This window comes from Ophidiomyces ophidiicola (assembly GCF_022830035.1).
Source record: "Ophidiomyces ophidiicola strain CBS 122913 chromosome Unknown scaffold_8, whole genome shotgun sequence".
Lineage (NCBI taxonomy): Eukaryota > Fungi > Ascomycota > Eurotiomycetes > Onygenales > Onygenaceae > Ophidiomyces > Ophidiomyces ophidiicola.
This window is the reverse complement of record NW_026054648.1, coordinates 286599-303330: the sequence shown is the minus strand read 5'-3', so window position 1 is coordinate 303330 and position 16732 is coordinate 286599. Positions and strand designations below refer to the sequence as shown.

Here is a 16732-nt window from a genome sequence, read left to right as displayed (position 1 = left end):
GGCTTGACACATAATGTTGGGACGAATGCTCTCCCAGCACCTCCATATCCAGGAGGTATACTATCTGGGCGACTCAGCGTGCATGAAGGTGCTAGAACCAATTCTCTTCTTCACTTTGAAAATGCAACAAGATCACTTTCTCGTCTAGTCTTGCTCAGAGCTTGTTCACTTTTTGAAGTTATGAAGCTTTCTGGGGTTACTCTGAAGTAGAATAGTGCAGTATCAAGTGCTATTTTGAATATTCTACCATATTGACCCCTTACTTACTACTGGGATTTTCTGAAACAAAATCTTTCAAATTCAAATATAGAATCGGCTTTACTTCAGTTCTTGTCCTCCATTTTTTTTCTCACTGAAGTGAGATCTACGCGCCCTGAGGATCCTAATTAATGAAGGAAGTTGGAATTGACAGTTTCCCCTTCTCTTAGATTTTCTTTGGTATTGCACGGGGACACCCGATTCCTCGCTCACCAGCTTCAACATGGTCTTACCCAGAGGCAATGGCAAGCATCGCCATAGATATTCAACATTACTATCTAGCAGTCAGATAGGATCGTTACTACCACAGAAAGATGGATCGACAAATACTAAAGGCAGCTCGAATATTGAAGATGATGAGCTTTTTCAACCACCAAGCATCATCAAGTTTCTCTTCGAAAAGGAGACGTCCGACAAGGAAACCACCGATCATCAAGAGAATGGAATGAGTTACACTGCCAGCGACAATAAAGAAGACACAAGCTGGTTTGGTTGGCCCGCCCCGGGACATACTTCAGTGCGCAAATCCCCCGCCCTTAGCAGCCCATCCGCTCCAGGAAGCCCAAGGTCTTTGAATCGGGGAAATACCCCCTCTGTTGTACCCCCTCAACTCGGAAATTTGGCAACCAGATCTGAGGCCAGTCGTGAGGGCTATCTCGGTCTGCCAAAAAGCCTAACATCCCTTCCCGACTCCCCTCCTATTTATCCTTCACAAGAAACCCCAAAACTCCCAGACAATGGCCGCTTCTCACAATTACAGTCTTTTCAGGAACAGAAATTGTTCCAAAGAAACAAGGCATATGCGACATGCCTCCGATATGCAGAGCGTACAGAATCGGCTCTCACTCGGTTTTTGGCAAATTATCCAGACCATGCTCGTACAAAGGAAGAGCTCAAGGAGTATCGGGCGTGCAGGGCAAAGCTTAATGATGGAATTCTATTATCTGCCCCGGAAAGAGGAAGATTAGGTCAAATTGCACGGAATATTGAGCGAAGAGAGTATGCCATTTCTAAAAATATCATGCCAATAACTCGAAAAAAATTTTCGTCCCAAATACCACCTGCTGAACATAATGCTCGAAATACTGTGGAGAAAGTGGCCCTTTCTAACCCAAATAGCAAGGAATCTTCATCTTTTAATATGGCAGTCGAAGAATGTAAATGTCCAACCGTCAGAGAAAGGGAGCGAATGGCTGTGCCCCAGTCGTGTGATCAAACCGATGAGGTGAGCGAAGTAGAACTTGAAGAAGAAGAAGAGGAAGACGCCGAATATTTTGAAGAAGACTGCGATGGCAGTGATACTGGAAGCCAGGATGCGTCGTTCTGGCACTACCATGTGTACATTTTTGACTCTAGCTCCTCGGCTGGAACAACATTCATCTCAACATTTATCAGTAAGAACAGGGCAGAAGACTGCCTTCGAAGTGAAATTGCGAAGATTTACACTTCCTGCAAACTTGAAGATAGAAGTGGTCTTGAAATGAAATGCAATTTCGGAGATGGTGGCATTCGGGAGCAAAGCTTGGAATTTTCATCTGGCCGATTTGTACAGGTACGGATTGAACGCGAGTTGGTGAAAGAGGCAATTGTGCCCAAACAACGTCGCCGGAAACTACAATATTTACCAAACAAAATCTATATCGTCACTGAACATATTTCCGTAGTGGACCCCGAAAACATGGAGGGCAAAAACCAAGAAATCGAATATTACGCGCAGTTTCCTCGCCAGACTCATGGAAAAGAAGGGTTTATTCTTCTAAAGCATGCAAATGAGCAAGCAAATCGTGAGATGATGACCTACTTGACCAATCATTTGACGAAGGCCCAAAAATTTGACCCTAGCTTCACTGGAACTATGGATACTGAGGCAAAATTATATCTTCATGAACTGGAGGAAGGAGAGCGATTTTATGATAGGAAAAGTATCGTCACGGATAAAAATGGGTACAGGCTTCAAGTCCGGATCAGGGTTATGGAGATCCTCGTTCGAGGCCCTAGAAATTAAAACTTCCTGAACACCCTTCTACGTTACTATCTACAGGCTATTAACTCAAATTTGGTTTACAAAGGAGGGAAAAAGCTGAAGCGAGTGGCGATAGGGTACTAGAAATATTTTCTCTGTAGCTTCGTGGGAAATAGAAATTAGCATCTATAGAAGTTACAAGTAGTCCCACGGCAAAATGGATGCCTGCTCGGCGTATCGGAACTGCTTGTCGACTTCATCTCACGTTCAGCCAACAAGCGCATTCTTGCTACCTGCCTCCATAGTATAAACCTTCTAAAGGGTCACCATACTTAGGCCCCGGGCCGGCACCGCCGAGTTCCTTTAAACCTAACGTACCAGCTGTCGACGGGCTGGCAGGGTCAATTACCCCGTAAATGTACCGTTCTTGTCCTACTTGTCGCAGCAGGGTTTCCAGACTGAGGATACACGCACCCCTGATGCCAGGACCCCATCTTCCACCGACTGTAAGCGTATGGACCAGGGAGTCACGCATTAAGCGCCCCAGGACTCTATTCGGCGCAATCACCAGATATGTCACGGACAAAATTCCCATTAGAGTTGCAATCCCAACAACAGGAATAAGGATCCGATAATTCATCGTCATTATGAGCACGTTCCGTTCGTCCTGAACTCTCATCACAACCGTACCATTCGGATCAGCACCGCCCCCTATTTCGGACTCTGGGACATCGAGAGGCCTAGCACCTATGGGAATATGCCATAGTGTTCTTTGCATATGAGAAATCAGATCGCTGGAGAGAATATACGAGGTTCTGTTTGTCCATCTGGCTGATGCCTCTATAAAAGTGCTATTTTCCTGGGGTCGCCCTTGAGTGGAACTCCAAGCAGCCCCCTCAAAAACCGAAATAAAAGCTGCTGCAGTTGCAACAAAGCCTGCCGATGGGCCATTGATTTCATGAGGCACGGGGTTGATCCAAGAAGATCGCTTGCAACGGAGGTCTTTCATGATACCGATCCCCCCAGCAAGGGTGGTACTACATTTGCCAGTCGCCGGGTGAAGGACGCAGGAATGTACAAGATAGTGGGTATTGTTGTTTAGTGTTGCTCTGAAATTGAGGGAGCCATATGCGGTGATGATTGAACCGTTTTTTATGGGCTCCGTAAAGGTATGGGTAAAGTTGTAGTAGTACTCTGTCTGCAGCCGTTTTAGATATTGCTTGTCAAGAAGGATAGCGAGCCAAAGAAGTGCTTACACTGCTAGCTAGAGGGACAGTTCCTGCAGTAATTACAACATTGCACTCAATATCAGTATACGAAATCTCACCAAAAGTTGCCTTCCCCGATACATTCTGCTTCGTATATGAATAGCCCACTGTTTCTCCAAAGACGGCAGTAATAGCTGATCGTTTGACATTAGGGCGAGCACCTTCTGGGGAGTTGAGAGCTGTTCCCGTTGTCGCCATTCGGTAATCTAGCTGCGCGTGCGGTATGGAGACATCAGTTGGTGTCATTTCGACACGGGTAACAACTTTGACTCCGGCCTGAAGAGCAGGAACAACAACACCTGTGCACAAAAGGCCAGCAAACCCCAGAAACCAGCCGACTCTAGCAGAGGGAGCTACCAACATCCCAACTGCGAGGCGGGAAGCAAGGTGAAGCGATTCAACCTCTTTTAGCTTCAACCCGTCATTTTGGTGTCCACCATTGGCATCAGGCACTGCAAGAAGAGACCAGAGGTGTTGATACAGGGCGACACCAAGCAGGGCACCAAGGCTTCCTTTGATAATGATACCTCCCAATGAGATAAAGACAGGCGCGTTCGATACCCAGATCCCCGTGGTCGTTGGCTTATTATTCGTAGTAAATGCAATTATGAGGATGAAAGTTGAGCCAAGTATCAATGTTACCAGACTTGCCCATGTTGCTTGAATAATATGGCTAAAAGGGACATGCGATTTCGAAGGAAACGGAGTCGTTAGACATGGCCTAGGCGAAATGTCGGTCATCTTCGAAACAGGTTTTGTCTGCCTTTGCCGCAGGACAAGAGGACAAGAGAGAACTTGGACACATCTTGGGCAAAATTCTCAAGCTGAGGCTTCGGCTAGTTATGTTCTCAGTGCAGCCTTTCGCGGCGGCTTGCCTCATGATTCTGGCCAACATCCAAGACAGAGGCGCTAAGGCCGAAGGCACCCGGTTTCATTGGTGTCTGAAGCGAGAGACGTCCTGAAGATACATTGCTTTTTCTACCTATCGGAGTGTTTCGAAAAACAGCTTTTTGAAGACGTTTCACCCCCAGGCCTGCAGAGACGTCGTGAAAGGCTGCAAGATAATTTTAAACGGAAACAAAGTTTTGCAGCGCTCACTCTCGGCTCCCAAGACGAACATCCTTGCACGCCGGCATTGCTTGGTGAAATCTTAATGTCAGGCGAGATCCGTGACTTCAAAGAGCCGCTGTGGGCCCTGGGCCCCATCAAATCGAAGAATAATGTTGACAAAACCTAAATAATCTGCACCTATTTTTGTGTCTCCAACTTGCAGAAGGATGATGCTCTGCTGTTTGGGTGATGGTGCATCGAAACTCTGCTGCAAAAGCGAGCCCTGCGCCCCCTGCTGTCCATGTGGGACGAACGACTTCGGTCGGTGCAGCTGAGAGGTCACTGGCGAACCAAAAGAAAAAGAACCCGAGGAAAAATTGCTGATCTCGAACTCAGTCGTGGACGATGCCTGATATTTCCGAGGACGCATGACTTGAAGAAAGATATTTAAACATCGTGAACTCCGCTGTGTATTTTGCTCGTCTTGTCGTATGAGTTTGGATGGGCTTTAGCCCGATATGAGTACGGACAGCCATATGTTTAACTCACCGGTGGAAATATCGTGTGATAGGTGTAGGAAACGAAAGAAGAAATGCGATCGGGCATTTCCCAGCTGCGCTTCGTGCCAAAGGTAAGCTACCATAGACCCTCTTGGTCTCCTCGAAGAGAATTTTCTATATCGTTCTTGTATCAAGACTTTAATAAAAGGCACCTTTTTAGATACCTCTATAGATGTACCTATGGAGCACCACATCCAAAGACTGAGCTTCGGCGTCTTCAAAAGCAAGAAAGGCGTGAAGAGTATGTGACTGGCACTTCCAAAAAAAGAGAATTGCGGGCAGCGGCGCCAGCAGCAGAGAAGTTGCAAATCAGCAGACAGATTGACAACCCCAACTCATTTCCGATCTCCCCCAGTTGGTATATGTCGAGGTTACTGGAGCATTGTGAGCATAATGGCAGCCCTCGCTGCATCAACATCTCTAATCCCACGTGAAGTTACTTCGATGCAAGATATTGTAGAATCGGGACCATGTTTTCGAAGATCGGCAAAATGTGAAAGTATTGCATATAAACTGCGGTACATTTGGGTACCAAGCGCTCTTCGCAACCCTTGCATGTTCCATTCCTCTATGTATGGCGCTTCCGCGCATTTTGATGCTTTGAATGAACAAAAGGAAAGCCAAATAACAATATTTCATCGAATGGAAACTCTCAAGTTCCTGAAAGAAGAACTTGCACGTTCCAGAGAGGCGGATGACTTTATGGTTGCCTCAGCCCTCACGATGGCACATATGGAGGTATTGATTCTGTTTTGAAGTAATGGGGCTCGCTAATTTTTATCAGGGACTTGGATATGATGCCCATGCTCGGAAGATACATTCCCAAGGCCTGCAGCACATGGTCAGCTGCAGAGGTGGTTTGAAGAACTTAGGTTTCAACGGCCTCCTTGAAGATCTAATTATCATGTGAGTCCAGCATACAGCCATCTATAAGAAATTTTCCTAGAATTCGGCGGCTCACGTTATCGAAGAGGTATCTTTCATAGTGCGATGTCGTCAGATCCTAAACTTGGACATAATCAGAATATAGATGCAGACATTCTAGGCCCACAGTTAGGCCCGAGATCCGCACTCTCGTCAATCGAATTTCTGCTTACAATCAGAGAACAGGATATAAGGCCAAGCTACCAATCTATAAATGTCGTCGATTTGGTCCTGCGCCGTACTTACGACATGATCATGTCATGGATTTCATTCTCTCACACGCATAATGAGGTATGGGGGTCAAAGTGGCATCTTGCCCGACAGAGGTTTCTGGAGCTATTTGAAGGCGATAACTTTTTTACTGGAAACGATAAAATGATAGAAAAATGCTGCAAACTGGCGGCCTTAATCACCGGAGCTGTCATTGACTATACTCATCCCTTTTCAGAGACTTCTTTGGAAGCTTTTCTGCAGGATCTAAAGTCTTTTATCGAGCAAACTGATCCAAAATTTTGGATACAGTATGCCCCAGAAGTTTTTATATGGGTTTGCTTGACAGGAGCTGCTGTATCGCGTGACAAATATTGCCGGAGATGGTTCGCAATCCGTTTTGGCCCGTCGATCATGGTTACTAGCTATGCTGTGCCATTGATGAGAAAAGCATGGCCATATTTTTGTTGGCTGGAAGAGCAGTGCAACAAGAGAATGGGGGAAAGTGGGGTAAATAACTGAAATTTGATACTGGTGAATGAGTTCAGTTGCTTTTGATATAGAAGGATCTGACAAAATAATGGTCAGCCTGCTATATTGTGGTTCAGGCGATACTCTTTTGGGAATATCTCATATACCCAATCAGTCTTGGTCAAGGATAATTTTATACCATACTATGAGCGTAGACCTCTGATGAATCGACTGTTGTCGCTGACAGTAGGCCAGAGAATGGGAATAGGTGATGTAGTTAGTCCATGACAGAAGTGGGCTGGTTCGAAATACAAGAGAAAGTGGAAGCGGTTCTGGAGTTCAATGTTTTTATAGAAGAAATTTTGGGTTTTAAGGAATAGGGCCATGGTTGGGCAGAACTACCAGCTATTTCAAGTACAACCGCTTACAAGGTTCAGCACAAACGGCCAGTTTGCCACCTTAAATATGTCGTAATACTAATTGTTTTTCCAACATTCCTCTACCATGAAATGGCCTGTTGACTCAATACGATGATGTGCATGCAATGTTTGATTGGATGTGCAAGGAGCAAGGGGTAACATGGTGGCAACGAAGCACCTTCTCACTATTTGTCGAGTCGTTATTTACTTCACACGAAATTTGCGTAATCAGCCAATTCTCAACGGAAAACCCATCCAATCAACCATTATGAGCGATGTTGACATTGATAATGTCTCCCTGATCGCCAACGACATCTCCATTGCCCACACACTTCGTATATCCCTTTTCCCAGCAGCACTGGATGATATCCTGGATCTTCGCCGCGACGTTCTGCGCACGCACATGGGTCGATCCTGTGGGGATGCCGGAGGTACGGCGCATGGTCAGAAGCGCGGTGCCGTAGGTTGCGAAGTTGCTGCTCTTGCGGCCGGAAACGCGGTAGTTGCCGTTGTACGCTTCCACGACGCCCTTGATGCCGACGATGTCTTGGCCGATAACGTTGGTGCTGGGAGCGCAGCTGTAGCCGTTGGCCGCGCTGGCGGTCTGGATGAGGAGAGCGCCAATGGCGGCGGATGCAATGGTGAGCTTCATGGTGAATTAAAAGGGGATGGTTGGAGCTGTCGAAATAGGTCAGTTTTCAAATAGAATCATAACCTGGAAAATGCAAACCGGCGCACCTTCAAAGGGCAACTGTGATATTTAGAACTATTTTCTTGAGGCTCTGATATTGCTGTTTTGATCCAGAGGAGTGAGTCCATGTCCGGGGAGCACCCCCAATTTATAGGCGAGTGCATCGCTCAATATCACCTCAAGAGCGTCATGCGAGCTGAAAATCGCGTATAGCACCGCCTCAGCAACATAATACTGTATTTGGAAAAAGGTGCGTTGAAGCACAGCTTCAATCAGAAATTGGTGGACTTCAAGCCTGTTGCGAACTTGCGAGGCTCATTATTTTTGAAGGTGGGGAGAGTCCGATCCCTGGCATGTCCGACCCCTGTCGATGATCCACCAACAGGGATCGGACTCCCATCGTCCAATGGCGCCCATGCAGCATGTCTTGGCTTGAATGACCTTCTGGGGACAACACGACGAACTGTCAGTCCGTACATGCCACCGCACAGGTTCACTCATGATCGCAAACCACCCTCGAAGCCGCTCCCTGGCTTTCAAGAAGCGGATATGATCGTATATATGGAGTGTATCCGCTTGCTGGCGGCCCATATGTTTTCGGTATGTCCGTCTGAGTCCAGTGAAACGAAGCCTCGCCAGAACAAAGCAGTAGACCGGGACGGACTACTCGAGCGGCCGGCATCAACAAGCACAGTCTCCTATGCTAAACTGCACAATGCTGGCACCTGGTTGCATTGTCAGGTACTATCAGCTCCTTACCCTAGTCATATTGTGGCTCTATGCTGAGCGCAGGAGAGGGTATCACGGGATAGATATGCAGTTTTACAAGCTCTTCATATGCTATGCGAAGAGTGGCAATGATGTATAAAACAGCGACAGAGGGTGAGTTTCCACCCGAATCTCATTGACTTTGAGCAAAATAGATCCATTGGCCTCTGATGGGCCGAGTATTAAGGTGTGTTCTCTCTTTCTTTTTGTCTGGGTATTATTTCCTGCTTCAGGAAACATTTTTTTAAATATAAACTCACTTATATTGTTAATACCGCTATACGATTACGCCAAGTGTAAAATGAGGGGACTTATCTGCATTTTATAAGAGTGATTTGGGTGCTCAACCCTTCAGAAAGACAGTCTCTAACCGTTCAGTCTTGCTTTGACTCTAGTTAACTGCAACTGACAGCTTTTTCGCCATGCTAGATAGAATGTGACTCCTTGATTCACCTACAAGTTGTTTGGGGCAACACTGCAACTCTGAGAAACATTCAAAACAGTTTTTCCTACATGAGCTTCTGTATGTATGTGACTTTGGCCATTGTACCACTGTGCGAGCGGTATCGGAGCACAAGGCAGGCCTAGTCTAAACATCAGAGATGCACGAATAGTCCGTGAGTCCTAGACGGTTTGCCAATGCAGCCTATATTTGTACTGCAATGAGTGATATCGGCAAAATCTCGGTTGAACATATCTAGCAAATTGAGAACTGATGATGTGATGGGCCCGCCGTTTTCCTGTACATCTTATGGTGACGTCTGTCGGACTCTAATCTATAGTTCCCTGAGTCCTGTGATTTACAGGGGCTCTGTTTTCAGGGCGGATGTCCCCCTTTTCGTGCGATCTCTGTGAGAGTGTACCCGTTTTCCCTTCCGCTGATACTGCGGGTGTCTCTGGTATCAATTGCAGATCTAAACCTGGTCTGCTGACCCTAACACGCCTTCATCGGTGTCATCTCCTGCCCTTACCGTGTTGCGTTTGGGTTATCTGCTGAAAATGATGTGACACATCTGATGCAAAGTGGGCCGTTCAAGATGCCTTTGCTGACTCGTGTATGTTTGTAGTCTGTGTACACAGACTTGTTTGTACGCTGTCTCTGTTATCTTCAGCGCACTAGCCCTCGCCAGCTGGACTTTGAGGCGACACCAGCAGAGGCTGATGTGAGGTTTAAGCGCCGAGAGACTTGCGTCATTGTTCAAACATGAGGAGTGACCTGAGCTTGTGGTTGCTGGAGCGGTTGAGTTGTCCATGCATGAGGCCGGTGTGCCTAGAGATAAGAAAGTGGTGTGGTCATCTGACAATTCGTGAGTACTGGCATGTATCGATATACACGGCAAAGTGCTCAGCGGTTTGCATGCACAAACAAGCCAGTGTGCGCAGTATTGTCCACCTGCAAGAAGCAAGTCTTGGTTATATGGGCGATAAGGTAAGCCTCTGGCCTCGATATCGAGGTGGAAACTCCTCCCCCCCACAACGACCCTGCAAGAGCTCCGGCCCTGCGATGACATGCAGACAAGAGGCATAAACGTGGCTGTACGCCGCCATCCCGCTCGACAGCTCCTCCCTCTGGCTCCTACAGGCCCATGCAGGAGACGCAGATCCGCACTCCCACGGCAGCGCGCGGACTCGGAGCATCCCTCCCGGCGGCCGTTATCCCGCTTAATGCTCCGTTGGAAAGGTGCTGGAAAGATACGAAGGCCGGACAGCCAATGAGAAGGCGGAGTCGGGCCGGGCAACATCGCTGGGGCTGCGGCTCTGTGCATATGAGCGTGTCGTACATTGCACTACGAGCGCTGGAGAAAGCTCCCGTTCGCGACGCGAAGTTGGTCTGGGTTAGAATTGTTCAGTGAGCTTGGACAGCTCTTCCTTTTTTTTTTTTTTGTTTTTTTTTATGCTTTTTTTAATGTTTCTACCCCACAATTCTCTGTTCAGGTTTCGAGTTGACTTTGCATCCCAAGGTTCGAAGGTAGTTTGGGCCCGGACGGGGGTAAAAGTACCTGGTACCAGAGGACGGCGGTCTGGTTCCTCTGGTAAACTCTCCCTCTGGATTTCAAGGTGAATCACGACCGCCAGGAGCTGTCGATCGGTTTCTTCGTCGTGGCGGATGTGGAATTCATCGGGGGGGGGGAGGCAAGAGGGGGCCGGCAACAGCGCACACCCTGCGTGCGGACCCTGATTGGCATGGCCGACGCAACTAACGAGCTCCATGCGTAACGAAACGTTGAAAAGTACTTGCTCACCGATGGGCCTGGTACGGCGAGAGGACAGATCCCCGGACGAAGGCTCGAGACAGCTTGTCTGCCTGGCTGTCGGTCTCTTATCTGGGCGGGTCCGAAGCTCCAAGACAAGACCCTTGCCCCCTCCGGTTGAGCTCGTTTGGGCGATCCAGGCCTCCCCTGACCGCAAGTTCGCTCCGATAAGCAAAAAAGTATCGCTATACTCCGTATACTACGAGCCGACTAAGTAAGTCACTACTAGGCAGTATGCAAGGCCGCCAACGAGGGGGTGCAAGCGCACTGGCCGCTGGGCACGGGAGTGGGCAGACTGGCAACGGCAGTGGTTAAGGTTGTGACTAGCTGGTAGCTACTGGGATTCTTTGTCTGCGTCGCGGGCGGATGGGCAGGACGGGGCCGCTGATTGCCCGTCCGCGTCCGTGTGGCCTGTGCGATGTGCGACGTCGGCATCCGGGCAGGCTGCGACGCACGTCCAATAATGTGCATAATCTCTCTATCACCTGGATGCAGCCAGACAGACAGCGTAACTAACGAAGGAAGGGTCTGGCTGGCCGTGCAGCGGTGGCGACGGGGTGGGGGTCGGGGATGTGGCTAACAAACTTAGGTGGTGATTAGTGCTAGCAGCCCCCACCGTGGGCGATGGGCGCAAACACCGTGGACAGCGTGAAGAAGAAGAAGAATAATAATACGCGAGCTGTGCATCTGAAATCCAGGAATGGCAGCGCAGCGGCGGGATTGACAGGGTTGACGGGCACATCGCTTGGGCGGGCGGGCAAGCGGGAGGCTTTATAGGCAGCGGGCGGCAGTATGATGACGAAGGCGCCGCGAGTCAGGGCCGGGCAGGGCCGGACAGGCGCAGCCAGTCAGGGCGCCACGTTGGGGCGGGCCAGGCCCAGCGACGCTGCTGGAGGCTGCAGGGAGCAGCCAGAGTTAATTCACTACTACTCCGTACTGCCTAGTTAACTAACTCACTGGGAGGCTGAGGGATAACTCTACGGAGCCCAGTCGAGTGGTGTCACCGCCCGGCCCAGCGACCTCCCGGCGCTTCGCCTGCAGCGCCGCCCCACGACCGCGCCGTTGGGCGGGCTGTGTGTTTCAGCACGGCGGCCTTTTCTCCGCCCCAACACTTTTGGCATGCTTTGGCGAAGGATGGCTGCGGCCAAGGCGTGCAGTGCAGCGCAGCGTGCCGCGAACCACCACCGCCGCTGGATGCACGGGCATGTCGTGCGTGTGGGCGTGCAGGGTGGATGCACGAGGGCGGAGTGCAACGGCGCATCCAGCGCGACAGGCCGGCGACAGAAGACAGAGACAGAGACAGAGCGCAGATCGAGCGCAGGAGTACCCTGTTGCAGTTAGTTGGGTAGCTAGCTGAGGCGCATCGCTACCGCGCATAAAGTGGGCAGCGCCGGCCTGTGATTCGTGCCTGCGCGGCGGTTCTGGAAAGCCCGCGCGCGCGGTGGCGGCTGCGCGGAGGTACCCAGTACGTCACTCGCCCGCGCACGCCCGCCCTGCGCCCGGGTCGCGGTACCTGCGGCGGTGAAATCTCTGCCCGCCCGCCCAGGCGTTCCCGCGACTTTATTAACCATCTGGCCCGCCACCGCCCGCCAGCCGCTTATCTGCGCGCTCCTGCGTGGCCTCCACCGCTATCTTTCTCTCTCTCGCTCTCTCTCTCTATCATCTTCTTCTCTCTCCCTCCCTCTCTCTCTCTCTCCTCTTCCTGTGCGACCGCCCTGTCTGCCGGCCCTGTTGCGTGTTGCGTGTTTGTCTGTCTGTCTCGCCTTCATGTAGCTCCCTGCGTTCCCGCCCGCCCGTCGTTCAGAAGGCCCCCTGGTCGCGCTCCTCCGTGTTGTCCGCCGATCTGGCCAAAATAATATACCCGCTTCGCTTCCCTGATTTCCCTCCTGCGTGCTGGCACCCTCTCTTCCCTCCGTCTCTCAATTGTCTCTCCCTCCTAACGTCCTCTCTCTCAATCTCCTCTCTCTCTCTCTCTCTCTCTCCCTTATTTATATCCACGCTGCCCTGCCACCACCCCCCTGCCATCGCGACCTAGACCGCCGCTAACGGTACGTATTCTCCGCCTGTCCCCTGCACTGGCCCGCCCTCCCTCGCGCAATTGGTGCTGCCCGGCATTGTCGTCCGGGTGCACATCCTGATTCCATCTCGGCCTGTGCGAGCTGCTTGTCTTGTCTTCCCCCCCCCTCCTCCGCGGCGATCAATTCCGCCGCCGCCAGACCTTTTTTCTTCTTTGTTTTTTTTCCTTGCCGGCTGGCCCGAATCTCTATCACTGCGCTCCCTCACATTGCTTGCTTTTTGCGGCTGCTGTTTCATACTCCGGCGCGGTCTCCTTGCCCTGCCCTGCTGAGCCGCCCCCGTTTATATCCCGCCTCCTCTCTCGTGCCTGCTTTGCCGCCTTCGCTCCCTCCCACCCGTTTGCCGTTTGCGCCCATTTCCGCTCGCCATTGGGCCCTGGTCCATCCCCGTTGCTGATTGCCTGCCTTCTAGCACGGCCTTGTCGCCCTCACCCTCCCTCCGACACTGTCCTGCGCGCCCACTTGTTAGCCAACAAGTCGGCCGGATGCCCTACACGCCGCCAGCGTCGTCTGTGACTCTCACAACCCCCGCCGGCCTCTCGCCCCGTCGACATGGACGCCACAACTCTGAGCCGCTTTTGATGCCTGCCCATCGGCCCAGAACCGCCCTGCGGTCCAGCTCCTATCTCCATCGCCACAGGCGGAGCCCGTCCATTCGCTCCAGTGTGCCTACGTTCCCGCCACAAAATGTGCCCGCCCGTGACCAGGAGAGCAGTCTCGTGAACGGCAAAGAAGCGGCTTGGAAGACTTCCCAGGCAAGCTCTACCGCCTTGATTCCATCATGTTCGATCCTCTCCCCCCCAGAATCTAGGCAAAATTCAAGCGATGAAGACGAGCAGAGAAAAGAAAAGGAAAAGCAGCTGGTGCTTGCTGAACTACAGGCCGCCATCCGCTCAATGGAGACCCCAGCCGTGCGTTCGCCATCCAAGGATGCTGCTGACACCCGCCGGTCTCCTTCACTTGAACTGATACCCCTCCGTTGCCAATCTGTTGACGGCTCTGCCATTTGTCAGCTTCCTGAAATTGGAATGCAGACGCCAGACCAGAGTGACCGTGAAGACGAAGCGGGCGCTCTCAGGCCAGCCATGATTCGCAAGAAGTCAGGTGAGCTTGTGAGGCCTGCCCTTCGCATGAAAAAGAGGCCCTCCAGCATGCCTGGCACGCCCACCTTTGTGAAGAATGTTCACTTCGATGTGCAGCTCGAACATGTTCGTCACTTTCTACAGGTTGACAGGCCCGTTGCCGTGAGCGCTGGGTCGTCTCCCGTAGACGAGTACGACGGTGATAACGAGTTCCCATTCGAATCGAATTCTTCGCCCAAGTCACGGTCTTTTAAATGGGAGGCAAATGTTACAAATTTTCCACGCTCAAAGCAAATGAACAGCCTCGCTCCAGTGAAACTCGAAAAGATATTTTTATCTGCCGATAACAAGTATCTTGTTGGCGTTGTTTCGGTTGCAAATCTTGCCTTCCAGAAGCACGTCGTGGCGAGATTCACTTTGGACCACTGGAAGACCGTCTCTGAGATTGAAGCTGAGTACAACAATGACCCTTATTTGGGCCAACATCGCATCCGCAATGGCAACTACGATCAGTTCCATTTCAACATTCGCCTTGCAGACCTTGCTGACCTGGAGTCGAAAACGATGTTCATCTGCATCCGCTACCACGTCAATGGCCTTGAACTTTGGGACAATAATCACAGCCGGAATTACCACATCAACTTTTGCAAGAAATACAAGTGTGGTACAGCTAGCAAACGAGACCATCCAACCGGGTCTATCGGCTCAGCACCTCGTACCAATAGGAATGTTCCCCGCCCACTTTCAATGCCTCCGATTTCCGGCAGTCCGTCGTTTGTTCCGGCCAGGTCGTTCCGGAGTCCAAAGGACAAAGGCTTCGCTCGTCTGAGTGAGCAAGTGCCCCTGCATCATGCTGATGACGATCTTGTGGACGCACCCACCAAAAGAACAAAGCCCGGCAACCAGGCCTTTACCACTCGATATGATTTCGGATCTTCGCTCTCTGCGGCTATGCAGCCTGGTAATGTTGACATGGCGTCGCAGGAGCCTGGGCCTAGCATAACTTTCGTCTCCCATACTGCTGGAGACAAAGTGACGAAGAACTCTTCTGCCATTTCGCTCGCGCAGCCGCGACAATTGGTAAAGCCATGTGACTTAATCTCTACCAAGCCATACCACCAGTCCCCAGGCTACAAGGAATTGGTGGACAAGTACTGTTTCGTAAGTTGTTGATGGCCAATCTGCTCTCAAGAATTCTTGACTAATGATCGGCAGTACGAAACTGGCTCTCCTACGAAGACGAAGGCCAAATCCACTGCACCCACCAAGCACGAATCTAACACCGAGAAAGAGCAGTCGCAATCTGATGACACCCTGTTGACCTCGCCCCTAGAATCTTGCCCCTTTGACGGTGCACCATTGACCTCGTCTCCCATTCAGACTTCAAGGTCCCCATCCCCACCAAGCCAGCCCAGCCCCGATCTGAGGCCTGACAGATCCTCTCCTCCGACTTTCAGTAACCCCTTCCACACTACGATTCCCGCTCGCTTCTTGTCTGAGTCTCCTACGCGCACGGCGATTCCTGGTTAATCGACGGCTTGCTGCGAGTTACTCTACAACATCGAGCAACGGACCCCTGACCCTGGAATCTGTATCGACTCTATACTAAAAATGCTTTTAATCCTACGCCCATCGAACGTCTTGCGGCCTACACATATTATCGGACGGAACTTTTGATTTTGCGAGCTTCTTTCTTTTTGTTTCCTGTTTTGCTTCTCAGGATGCTTTCATTTATATTATACGGTGCTGGAGTGCTGTTGCTTCTTTTAATTCTGCCTTGTTTACTGTTCGTCTTTTCTTGAAATTTTTGCCATGTACTCTGAATTAATATCCGGTTGAAATACTTTTCGTTTGCGGGAGTTTGGGGCTTGATGCTGGTCAGGGCTTTTCTTTTTTCTTTCCTGCATGTCTACGGAATGGCGTTGCACGGTGTGGGTCCTGCTACTTTTCCTCGTTTCCTACCACGCCGCTCTCACCTCCCCCCCCACACCAGATCGGCTATCTGGGTGTGGGTATCGGTGACCAAAAAAAAGTGCACTTTCTAATACGTCGGAGGCGAAACTCGTTTTTATTTTTCTTTTTACCCTCGGTTATCTTCTCTCTTTTCACGGCGGTTCAGGTTGCACCTTGAACGTTTCCTGCTCAAAGTATATTTATATCTTGTGTGGAGCGGAAGGCGATCGTCAAATGAGATGACTTATGACACCTATTATAAAAAGAACCACAGAAAGAACCTTTTCCTGTAAGTTGCTCAGGGGAGAGCACAACGGAGAAGCCAAAAGTTTCTTTAAACCTTTTAAGTTTTCGCCCAGGGATTGGAATATCTCCCTGGCTTAACTGCGGTGGAATTTGTCTTTTTTTTTTTTTTTTTCAGTTGGAATATAGTTATGTATATATTACAAGGATAAGCTGCATGTTTTACAAGTGTATTGTTCTGTACAATGTGATTAGTTCTGTGTGGGAATACGACAGATTCTGCTATCAAAATTTGCACCACAACAAGGTAGATGATAAGGATGACGTCAACAGTTTGTACCCCACCACCATTTAAAGTTTCGCCACGCGAAGGCCCCGGCCGCTATTCTTAAAATAAGCTAGCGCTATCAGGGCCCGCTCCCACGTGATTATAAGCGGTGTTTGGCGGGAGAAAGTACACCCGCGCGGCAACCGGGGCTGCGGCTTTAACAGCCACATCAACAACAACACGCTGAAAATTAAGCTCATGGCTGTGAGCTATTGCG

The 16732-nt window shown here is 50.3% G+C and overlaps 4 protein-coding genes across 4 annotated transcripts; 3 read left to right on the top strand and 1 right to left on the bottom strand.

The window, feature by feature from the left end:
• Positions 1 to 82: 82 nt before the first annotated feature.
• LOZ57_002780 (uncharacterized protein) lies at positions 83 to 2263 on the top strand (the record flags this gene model as incomplete). Its single annotated transcript, XM_049251841.1, has 2 exons — positions 83 to 88; positions 548 to 2263. 2 exons carry the CDS (start codon positions 83 to 85, stop codon positions 2261 to 2263), a joined length of 1722 nt encoding a protein of 573 aa, XP_049109159.1.
• A 247-nt stretch (positions 2264 to 2510) lies between these two features.
• LOZ57_002779 (uncharacterized protein) lies at positions 2511 to 4230 on the bottom strand (the record flags this gene model as incomplete). The annotated part of the gene is made up of 2 exons (XM_049251840.1): positions 2511 to 3419; positions 3478 to 4230. 2 exons carry the CDS (start codon positions 4228 to 4230, stop codon positions 2511 to 2513), a joined length of 1662 nt encoding a protein of 553 aa, XP_049109158.1.
• A 1859-nt stretch (positions 4231 to 6089) lies between these two features.
• On the top strand, positions 6090 to 7829 carry LOZ57_002778 (uncharacterized protein; the record flags this gene model as incomplete). The annotated part of the gene is made up of 2 exons (XM_049251839.1): positions 6090 to 6557; positions 7356 to 7829. The coding sequence occupies 2 exons, from the start codon at positions 6090 to 6092 to the stop codon at positions 7827 to 7829; spliced, it is 942 nt and encodes a 313-aa protein (XP_049109157.1).
• A 5565-nt stretch (positions 7830 to 13394) lies between these two features.
• Positions 13395 to 15521, top strand: LOZ57_002777 (uncharacterized protein; the record flags this gene model as incomplete). The annotated part of the gene is made up of 2 exons (XM_049251838.1): positions 13395 to 15152; positions 15207 to 15521. 2 exons carry the CDS (start codon positions 13395 to 13397, stop codon positions 15519 to 15521), a joined length of 2073 nt encoding a protein of 690 aa, XP_049109156.1.
• Between the last annotated feature and the right edge of the window lie 1211 nt (positions 15522 to 16732).